Source organism: Chiloscyllium plagiosum, unplaced genomic scaffold (genome assembly GCF_037043375.1).
Source record: "Chiloscyllium plagiosum isolate Xiang-an unplaced genomic scaffold, Cpla_swu_hap1 HiC_scaffold_24, whole genome shotgun sequence".
NCBI lineage: Eukaryota > Metazoa > Chordata > Chondrichthyes > Orectolobiformes > Hemiscylliidae > Chiloscyllium > Chiloscyllium plagiosum.
This window is the reverse complement of record NW_028270162.1, coordinates 33,021,746-33,033,475: the sequence shown is the minus strand read 5'-3', so window position 1 is coordinate 33,033,475 and position 11,730 is coordinate 33,021,746. Positions and strand designations below refer to the sequence as shown.

Here is an 11,730-nt window from a genome sequence, read left to right as displayed (position 1 = left end):
GAAAGCTGGAACACAAAGGGACTTGGGCCACTTGTGGATGAAACACAGAAGGCTAGTACACAGGAGCAGCAGGCAATCAGGAAGGCTAATGGAATGTTGGCTCTTATTTCAAGGGTGTTTGAGAATAAGATTGGGGAAGCCTTACTGCAACTATACAAGGTGCTGGTGAGATCACATCTGGAGTATTGTGAACAATTTTGGTCTCCTTACTTAAAGAAAGGCATGATTTCATTGAATGCAGTCCAGAGAAGATTCACTAGGATGATCCTGGTATGGAGCGATTGTCTTATGAGCGAAAGCTTAACAGATTGGGATTCTACTCATGGAAGTTCAGAAAAATGAGCGGTGATCTCATTGAGCCATGTAGGATTCTTAAGGGGCTTGAAAAATGTGGTGCTGGAAAAACACAGCAGGCCAGGTAGCATCCGAGGAGCAGGAGAATCGACGTTTCGGGCAAAAGCCCTTCTTCAGGAAACCATGGGGCTTGACTAGATAAATGCTGAGAGGATGTTTCCCCTAATTTGGGAGTCTAGCACAGTCAGCATTGGCTCAGAATTAAGAGCCACCAATTTCAGATTGAGATGAGAAGCTTCATTTCTCAGAGAATTGAGAGTCTTTGGAATTCGTTGACACAGAGCGTTGTGAGTAGAGTCCTTGTATACTTTTAATGCTGAGACAGGTACATTTGTGATCAGTAGGGGAATCAAAGATTATGGGGAAAGGGTAGAAAAAGTAATGGGAGGAGAGTTACATGAGCCATGATCCTAGTAAATGGTGGTACAGGCTTGAAGTACCAAACAAACCTACTCCTGTCCCTTTTTATTATGATTGGAGACAGAGAAATGAGGAGAATGGAAAGGAAATTAAGTGTGAGGAGGTCTAGTCAAGGCAGTTGTGGGAGCTGGTGAGCTTCTCATGGATATTCTTAGGCAGCCTGTCCTCAGAAATAGTACACTTGGTTTTTTGTTACACTATTGAGGAGTGGCAGGGACCTTGGGACCAAGGAGTAGATGACTTCATCCAGTGTCCTATAGGTGTAGGAGTCTGTCAGTCACTCGAGAGGCGTTTGTGAGTGGTGGCAATTTCAGATAGGGGTGGGGCTACATCGCTCACCGGTATCAGTTGGTCGGAGAGCCTGTCATTCAGCGGGATTCGGGCGGAGCCTCGGTTTTGGGCGGGCGTAGCTTCAGTCTCCTAGTTCTATTGGATAATAAGGCTGTCAATTATAGTGTCAGGTAGTCGCCGACAACAGTTCGGGACGGGTCCGTTGTGGTTACTGGGATGTTATTGGCCAAAGGGGGCTGTCCTTCAACGCTGCGTGGGCGGGGTTTCCGTCTGGGGATTCGGTCGCCTCAGGAGCCGGCCATCGGGAGTGAGTGAGTGAAGGCAACATGTCGCTGCCGGATCTCTCCTCCCTGAGCCTGCAGGAGCTGAACGAACTGCTGGAGGATGAGGAGAAGCTGAATAAGATGGCGGAGGGGATGGAAGAGGTGAGTTTCTGCGGGGCTGGCTGGTGGGGGGTGTTCAGCGGGATTGAGGAGGAGAGTGGTTCGGCGTTGGGAAAGTTGTCTACCTCCCTCCCTGTCTGTGTGAGTGAAAGGGAGAGGGAACAATGGAGTGAAGGCAGGACAGGGGATGGGGGCAGCAGCAGCAGCAGCCTGTGATGTGGGCATGGTCCCACCCAGAGCTGGGCCCCCCAGCCATGGAAACCCTGACGTTTAAACGCCTGGCTGAGCTGAGGCTCCTCTGTGTAAACATAGAAATCACTGGAGCCCTGTTATGGTTCTGTACTCCAGGCTGCTGCTGCTGCTGTGGAGACCCCATTTCCAGCGTCTAATCTCAGGGACCCTGCTGCAAGACGTGTTGCCTCTTTATTATAAACCCTTAAACACCCACTGTAAGTTACTAGGCTTGCAATCAGGAGAGACTTGCAATCAGGAGACTGGAACTCGAGAAGGAGTCTGAGCTTTCACCTGAACTTTGCACAGATCTCTCTCTCTTTATAGAGTAAAGAAATTTACAGCACGGAAACAGACCCTTCAGTCCAAATCATCCATACCAACCAGATATCCTAACCTAATCTAGTCCCATTTGCCAGCACTTGACCCATATCCCTGTAAACCCTTCCTATTCATACACCCATCCAGATGCCTTTTAAATGTTGTAATTGTACCAGCCTCCACTACTTCCTTCTTTACTTTCCTACTTCTATGTGTCTGCTCTTAGAACAGTTATAGTCCAGGAGGAGATCATCCAGCATGTTGTGCCTCTGCCAGCCTGCTGCAAGAGCAGTTCCAGCTAGACCCATGATCCTGTGCTTTCTCTAGAAGTGTTTGTCCAATTTCAGTCTGAAAGTTAATATGGATTTTTCCTTCACTGCACTTAGCGCATCAAATGTCTTCAGTTTGGAATTGCCATTTTTTTTTTGTATCAATTCTAATAACAAATGTAGTTATCTTTAAAAATGTTTTTATTTGAAAACAGAAATGGTTAAAATGTTGAGCAGTTAGGTTGTGCCCCAAACTTGTAAGCTGAATCAAAAAAATAAGGTGCAGTCGATGCATGTGATCATTTGTTTTCCAAGTCTCATGATCCTGATTGTCTTCCAGAGCCCAAAATGGACATTTTTGGGTGTGAATATTTGTATACTGCCTGTCAATCATACAAAAATTTGGAAGCCACTGGTTTAGCCAGTGTCTCTGATTGATGTTGTGTGCATCTCCCAACAAAGATTTCTGATGGGAAACAAAGCTGCTTTTGCTTAAGGCTGAAAATAATGGTATCTTTGAAAATATCCAAAAGAATAGAGTCATAGAGATGTACAGCATGGAAACAAACCCTTTTGGTCCAACTTGTCCATGCTGACCAGATATCCTAACCTAATCTAGTGTCATTTACCAGCACTTGGCTCATATCCTGCTAAACCATTCGTATTCACGTACCCGTCCAGATGCCTTTTAAGTGTTGTATTTGTATCAGCCTCCAGTATCACTTCCTCCGGCAGCTCATGACACACACAGACACGCTTGTCCCCACTCATCCTAAACCTATGCCCCCTTGTTCTGGACACTCCCACCCCAGATTAATACCTTGATTTAGATAGCTCAGTACCCAACCGTGTAGTATATATTCAGGTTTTGTTTTTTTTTTGAGAGGTTTTATTTGTGAATTTCTGCAACATCAAGCATACTCATGTTTGAGATTTGTTCAGTTGTTGCTCTTGAGAAAATTACACTCAAGTGTGTAGTGCTCTTGGAAACTGAATGAGAAGGTTGAGTGAAAAATACTTGTTTCTAAGCAAATGCTGCCCTTAAAATCTACTACATAAAAATTTGCTTCTATTTGAAGCAAGCTATTTTCTACTGTTTTAAAGTAAAACAGTATTTTAAACATGAGATTGAATTTTGTATCCCCCACAAATTACATATTTGTTAGCGTATGATCACTATGAAATAGCTTTTGGAGTATTCAAGCTCACAGTATGTCTCCACTTGTTATTTTGGGGGGGGGGGATATTGTCAGGCAGGGACCCGGAGTCACAGTTTAATGGTGACAAGAGAAGAGATCAGGTTGGCAGAAGGAATTATGGAATTCTTGAAGTTGAGATTTGACAAGTGCATTAGCTTGTACCATTGTTTTTTTTTGTCTTGAATACTAAATGTAAGTCTCCTTTCCCAAAGGGAAATGGGAAGTGTGATGAGACATTTATAGAATGTTAAATTGCTTTTCTTTTCACAAAAGTAGTTTTGCAAAACTTCTGTTTGTTTTGTTTTTCAAATCCAAAAACTAGAGCTATTTTAGAACAAAAAGGGTTCTTTTATAGCCTATTGATATTGCAAGAGTGGGCAGAGGTCCCTGTGGACTATAGCATTGAGCTGATTTGGTTTGATTCTGACAAGTAAGTACTTTTTTAATAAATTATCCTCCAGTAAGATTATTACTGAACCAAATCAACCATAAGTTGAAGAAACTATTAATGTTGCATTTTATATCTGGATTGTAATAATAATCCTTTTTTTAATATAATGGTCCCTGTTAGTCATAGACTGAAAATGTGGTGCTGGAAAAGCGCAGCAGTTCAGGCAGCATCCAAGAAGCAGCGAAATCGACGTTTCGGGCAAAAGCCCTTCATCAGGAATAAAGGCAGAGAACCTGAAGCATGGAGAGTTCTCCCCACCCCCACCCCCACCCCCACCCCCACCCTCCTCTAGCTTTTCTCTCCACGTCAATTTCGCTGCTCCTTGGATGCTGCCTGAACTGCTGTGCTCTTCCAGTACCACTAATCCAGAGTCTGGGAAATTAGTCCCAACCTATTCAGCCTCTCCCTATAGCTCAAACCCTTCAATCACGGCAACATCCTTGTAAATCTTTTCTGCACCCTTTCAAGGTTTCCATCTTTCTAACAACATCAGGGATGGGAATTTCATGCAGTATTCCAAAAGTGACCTACTCCTGTACAGCCACAACATGACATCCCAACTCTTATTCTCAAATTGCTGACCAATAAAGGCAAGCATATCAAATACTGCCTTCGCTATCCTGTCTGCATGGGACTCTGCTTTCATGAAACTATAAACCTGCCTCCAAAGTGTCTTTGTTCAGAATCACTCCCCAGGATCTTACCATTAAGTGTATAAGCCCTACCCTGATTTAACTCTGTCATGGCCCAAGCTTGTATCAAGAGAGATCATTCAACCTGGAATATGTTATGTAATTCATGGTCAAAATCACATGACATCAGGTTACCGTCCAACAGGTTTATTTAAAAACACTAGTACCTGAAAAAGAAGCAAGGATCCAAAAGTTTATGTTTTCAAATAAACCTGTTAGATTATAACCAGGTGTTGTGGTTTTTGACCTTCTCTAACCCACTCCAGCACTGGCACTTCCACATCATATATGATTCATGTGACATCAAGCTTGATTTAAACTCCAATCTTAAGCCTGATTCCCATTTTGAAAGTAAATTGCTGTATTTGTATCATGAATGCAATACCGATAGCTGAGCTATCAGTTGGCTTCACTCCTATTTTTGAAACTGTTTAGTTAGACTTTCTCAGGGCAAACTGAATAATAGAATTTTAACCAGTTAGTCAGTTTTACTCACCAGTAAATTCATAGAAATATGTTTAGTCAAAATTCATACTTAAATCGCACCTCTAGCGATAAAACTGTCAGGGCAATTCACAGGAGTGTTGTCACGACATTTGACACCAGGCCACGCAAATCGAGGTACGTTTTTAAGGTGTGTCTTAAAGAGGAGAGGTGGTGAAAGAGAGGTTGAGTAAATGCATCAATATTTACTTATGCTTCCTGGATGCATTTTTACAAGTAAGCTGCTTTGGAGCTTCTTTGATTGTAGAACAATGAACTTGTAAGATTGGAATATGATTTGATATCGACTGTCACTTATTAATGCTTGGTATTACAAATACAACTTCCAACTTTCAATTGATTTGAATCAATACATGTTTTCTCCACATTCCTAATTGCTTAAATACAATTTAAAAAAATCATACTTGGCGAAGCACAGTGGATCTATCAGTATTGCCAATGTTTAGTATTTGTTGTTGGAATGAATATATAAATGTTGTATTTTGTCAAAATTTGAAGTCTTATGACCAGGAATTTCCTCAGCAAGAAGTGCTTTACATTTTTGTTGGGAGAAATTTGCACCTACCTACGTTGTATTTTGGAAATTCTGAGTTATTTGCATTGTTTGCATATTACATCTATGAAACCCCTAATCTATTCATTAATGTAGTTTTGCCTAAACATGAAATACCAGTGAACCAGTTTCTTTTGTTAATTCGTTATGAATGGATATAATGCCTGTCCAAACATGCAAATGTAGCACCTAACCTGAATCATTGTGGTTGAGGAATTTGAGGCTTGGAACATGCCCCAGACCTTTCATTAGTGTTTTTCTTAACAATGTGTTTTTAAGCTCTCTGGGACCTTTACATTTTAACATGCTTCTTTACTGCTGAAAAAGTTCCAGAATTATACATTTCTCAAATCATGCACGAGTACAGTACATGTTTTTAGAGGTATAGAGTTGAAAAGCAAGCCACCTTCTATGTAAAAGTTATACCAGAAGGACAGGGCACTGGAGAAGATTCAAAACAGGATTCTCGAGGATGAAACCAAAAGTTAGAATTTACTCGAGGGTTGATATAACTGAGAGGTCTTTAAAAATTAAAAATCAAAAAAAAATTAAGTGCAGTCAGTGTAAATGTGCAGAAAGTTTTTCTACTTAGATTTCTACTTAGAGTCCAAAACTCGTGGTTATATGGCTGGTCACTTTCTGTACTGTAGATTCTACAAACTATGTAAATTATGGTTTCATTACGTGAAATTAATTTCCATAACATCAATAAGATATAAAGGAAGTTAGTGTATGATCTGCATATGTCTTTCTGATTAGTTTTGCTGAGTTTGTGCTTGCATTGTACTGACTATTTGAATAAGATCAGGAGGTTTTGGCTTGAGTTGCTGGTTGCAGGAGCACAATAGGTTTTTATGTAGTATTGGTGCAAGTTAGATGGAACAAGTTCCAGATGAATCCTTCTGTTTATTTAACTACACATTGACCTCTTTATATTTCTTTAAGCCTTTTCTGATAGCATCTTTCCAGAGCAAAGCCATAGTATGCTTTCGAAATGGGAAGAATAAGAATTTTCTAAGGTTAAGCCTCTGATTTGAGACATATGTTTGAGGAATTTGGCTAAATTAAATCACAAAACAACATTCTACTAAAACTCAGTCAAATTGAAGAGCCCAAATCGACTGTAAAAGTAATGCCTTTCAGATTTGTCAAATACCTGATCTGGTTAGCATTGTTGCATACTCTGAACTTCGATGGTTGATATCTTGGGGAAACAGTCACTTTCAAACCATAATGTAGGGTGCTGAGTTCTTTCACCCTTTTACGGGTCATTTGTGTTAACCCGCTGATAGAAAGACAAGGCACATAGATGCTGGAGAATTGAGACAAGCGCAGAAACTGCTAGATAAATTCTCACATTCTGCACATCTGTGGAGAGAGAAACAGTTAAGCATTTCAAGTCCAGTATGACAGTTCTTCAAAATTGAAGTCATGCAGCACGGAAATGCACCCTTCGATGCTGCCAGACATGATGAGTTTCTCCAGCATTGTCTGATAACCTCTGGAGTGATTACTCAAGGGGGGCATTGTTTTCATTATTCAGTTATATTTTATACCCAAGAACTCACTAATATAGGTTTACATTTGTATTTCAAGTTTTAAATCAGTTTGCTACATCTTGTTTCTTAAAATAAGCTGCTTTATCCTTTTATTAACGATCAGCATATTTCCAATAACGTTGAAGTTGAATTGGAGAAATCTGTAGACTGGCTTAATAGGTTCAACTTTGGTCTGTTAGAAATTTGAATACGTTGCAGCATCGTAAAGTCTTTGAGCGCAGGAGGGCACTGGAAAATGAGAGTACAAGTAAGGTTAAATCAGTTTTAGTTTGTTTCTTTAACCTTTTTTATTTTTATGAAGTACAATGAGAATTTGTCTTTTTGGTTTCTCACTTTAGAGCCCGGAGTTTAATGACTCCCTTTTGAATGCAGTTGAGCTTGGAACTGTCACTACAGTATATTTTTTCAATATTGCTGGCAATATGTGGATATTTGGCTTTAGTTATTTGAACTTGTTCAATAGCTAAATAATTAACAGGTGATATGAAAGCTGTAGCTGCTGGAAAATAACAGCTGGATAAAATAGATTCAATGGAAATTTAATATTAATTAAAAGCTCCTGTTTTTCCTCATCTGGGTATATAAAAGTGGTTTTGGCAAATGAAGCATGGTAAGCAAATACTGCTCTTAAAAGCTGAAGGCAGTTGTAATTAAAAATGACTAGAAGTTAGAATTATTCCAACGAATTAATAAATCTGAAGTAAACCCATTTTGGAAATTTCTAATTGCAATATGCAAAATAGCTTGTCTTTAATTTTTAATTTTGGAGGCGGCACGGTGGCACAGTGGTTAGCACTGCTGCCTCACAGCGCCAGAGACCCGGGTTCAATTCCCGCCTCAGGCGACTGACTGTGTGGAGTTTCCACGTCCTCCCCGTGTCTGCGTGGGTTTCCTCCGGGTGCTCCGGTTTCCTCCCACAGTCCAAAGATGTGCAGGTAAGGTGAATTGGCCATGCTAAATTGCCCGTGGTGTTAGTTAAGGGGTAAATGTAGGGGTATGGGTGGGTTGTGCTTCAGCGGGTCAGTCTGGACTTGTTGGGCCGAAGGGCCTGTTTCCACACTGTAATGTAATCTAAAAAAAAAGAAGGTGCCATTCCTGTTTGTGGCATCCAAACAGCAGCTAGTTTTGACTGGAGTGCAGATTGGTTTGCACTTTGCCCAAGTAAACATTCCTCATTGTGAAGTTAATTGATGATTATTATCAGGGGGAATCATTCAATACAAATGCACAACAATTCTATTCTTGCTGTACAATGAGGGATAGAAATTCTTCAGTTTCTTTGGCATAGAGTCTAATTGTAGTTTCCCCACTGGAACCTGGTTAAGCTTAGTTGATTCAGTGCAGATAAGAATTTGAGCCAATATGCTTGAAGAAATTTGTCATCTTTATTTTTCAAGCAAACAGCATTCTCCTGGTGGCTTTTGTCAAAAGCACCAAAATTCCTTCTGTTAAATGTACTGCAAAATCTTCTATGTTTAATGTTAACTGCACCAAACCTAGCATTTGTAAGGAAAACACCTGTCATCTAGGGCAGTTTTAATTTAGTTGTTCTTGGCATGTGAGTGTTAGCATTTATACCATAATTATCTTTGAGAAGGTGATGTCACCTTCTTGAATGATTGCAGTCTATTTTCTGTACATCACTCGCAGCACTGTTGGGAAGGATATTCTAGGATTTTGGCACAGCATTAAGATATGGTCTTATAGTTATAAGTCGGTCATGTGTAACTTGGGGAAACTTTTTTTAGACTCCCTACAGTGTGGACTGTGGGAGGAAACCCACGCAGATACTGAGAGAATGTCCAAACTCCACACAGACGGTCGCCCAAGGCTGGGATCGAACCTGAGACCTTGGTGCTGTGAGGCAGCAGTGCTAACCACTGAGCCACTTGTAGGTGGTGTTCCCAAGTGCTTGGTGCCCTGTCCTTCTAAGTGGTGGAAATTATTTAGTTAATTATGGCATTGCATTTCTTAGATGGTGGTCTGCTACTGTAATGGAGTGTTGGAGGGAAGAATATCTTTAAGATGGTATATGTGTTGCCATTCAAACAGGCTGCCTAAGTGTTGTTGGAACTGCACTAACCCATGCAATGGAGAGTGTTTCATTCAACTCCTAGGTAAAAACAACGACTGTAGATGCTGGAAACTGGATTAGTGGTGCTGGAAGAGCACAGCAGTTCAGGCAGCATCCAAGGAGCAGCGTTCATTCAACTCCTGACTTGTGTGTTGTAGATGGTGGGCAGGCTTTTGGGAGTAAGCAACAAATTAATCACCACAGAACTGCCAGCCTCTGACCTATTAACAACCAGAGTATTGATGTGCTTGTAATAAAACAAAGAACTGTATATGCTGAAAATCTGAAACATAATTTGTTGGTGAAACTCAAGGTCTAGTAGCATCTGTGGAGAGAGAAAGCAGAGTTAACATTAATTCTGTTTTCTCTCCACAGATGTTGCCAAACCTGCTGTGTTTCTCCAGCAGTTTCTGTTTTTACTCTATATGTCTAGTTAAGTTTCTGGTCAGTGGTAATAAACATTCTCTCTAAGCTACTCTGAGTCCACAAATGGCAAACAGCATGCTGATGCTGTCAGCAGCATTGGCTTCTGGTTCAGGAAGTCATTTTCACATATAGACCTTGAAGGTTTGTTCAGAAGGAAAGAAATCAAGTGGTAACCCTTGTAAGTTAGAGAGGAGCCAGCATTGATAGTATCTTTGAATGTCAAGGAAAGATGATCATCTGTTCTCTTTTTCCTGCTGGGCATTGCCCACTACATGTGCAGCACAAATGTTACTTATCAGCTGAAGACTGGATGGTGTAAACTGCTGCATGTGATGTGGTGTATCTGAGAAGTGAGTGGATTAGTGCAGTTGTTATGGAGCTGTTCATTGCTGCATGTAACATAAGTTTACTGGCTGGTAACCACTGATTTAAATTTTAAATAAGACTAGAACTTATTATGACTTGAAATTCGCCAAAAATGGCTGAACATTTACTTCCTTGTACCTTCTAAATTCCAAAACCATTGAAATGCAGGTAGTCTATGGGAAAAGCCTCACCTGGTAGAATTACCCTGGAGTGAATTGAGGTCTCTTACTATATTAGCGAATTATCAACTGGATATGCAACTGGTACAGATGTACCCACTTGGGCAATGGGGCTCTGGCTTGAAAGGAATTCGACTAGGCATCGTCAAGCCATACCCTTTCATCTAGAATCCACTATGTCACAATTATCTTTGAATTAGCTGGCTAATTAGTGAGGCAGTATGTTACAAGCCTTTGGGTTTTTAAGAACCCATTTTCTCTGCAAACTGGCAGAACTAAGTGCCATATTGAAGAAACAAGATCCAATGTAGATGTGTTGCATGTGTACTCTCAACCCAACAGTTGCTGTCCCCAGAAACGCAAATAAATCTTTAAACTACCTCTTTAAACCCAGAAGGATCAATGAAGCCAAGTTACCATCCTTCAAGAGCTGAAACCATTAATATTGTAGGCTTTAATTTACTTAATTTATCCTCACTCTCTCTAACATATTTGTGCATGTGAACTTTGAGCGTATGAAAATTGGTGTGTTTTTATTATTTTACACCAATGAGATTGAGTGCAATTAATTCTGTCTTTGAAACTCAAAGGACACATAAGTTGCTAGACACTTGAATTGGCAATTTTTTTTGTTAAACTGTCACAGTCAATAAAGGAATGTATACAGAGGAGTGCACTCCAACATCTCATTTCAGATCGGCCATCAGGCATTGAATGGTGGAACAGGCTTGAGGGGCTGAATGGCCTGTTCCTAATTCTGTGTTCCTACCTGAATCATAATACTATCTTCTAAAATCAAATATACATTCCATCATTAGATAAGACAATTTTCAATCTAGGCACATCAGTGTTGCAGTGAGATAATTAAGTATTTCAAGTGGAGTTTTCGATTACTTGTAGTTGATTTCCACAATTAAGATGTTAAATTTTTTGGAGTTTTAATTTTTAATACATGAAATTTTGCTTGAGTTCAAAATGCTCAGTTGGAACAGGATGTACTAAATTATTACTTTGTAGCTTGCTTAGTAATTAAAGTTACATGTTTATTAGACTGCAGATGTGTTTAATCTTGGGCACATGAGCCACTTCTATACTGGGCACAGATATCATGTGAGCTTTGTTTAGTTTTTTTTTAAAACTTAAAGACAAAGTAATTCTGTTTTTGTTGCCTGAAGGTAAGTAGGAAATTAATATTTGGTGTAAAATTCAACCCAAACATATTTAGGATAAAATGCCCAAGTGGACATAATTCAGACAGCTTTTTAACCATGCATTTTTGTACTGTTTCACATGCTTCTGAGTAAGCTCAATGTTACTGTTTAACTGAACTGAGTATCAAAACAAACTGTTGGGCTACAACATTTTTTCCTGACACTTCAAGTATCATCAATTTTCTTGGGGGAAAGAATTGAGATTGGGATATCCATACAATTTAACCTAAGTGCATAGTATGACGTT

At 40.0% G+C, this 11,730-nt stretch overlaps 1 protein-coding gene across 1 annotated transcript in view; it reads left to right on the top strand.

Moving 5' to 3' along the window:
- Positions 1–1,347: 1,347 nt before the first annotated feature.
- Positions 1,348–11,730, top strand: part of vps37ba (VPS37B subunit of ESCRT-I a) — a 37,049-nt gene continuing 26,666 nt past the window's right edge. The window contains exon 1 of the mRNA XM_043715783.2: positions 1,348–1,490. Within this exon, the coding sequence (XP_043571718.1) occupies positions 1,392–1,490 (99 nt within the window). The 5' untranslated portion in view covers positions 1,348–1,391. The remainder of the gene's footprint in view (positions 1,491–11,730) is intronic.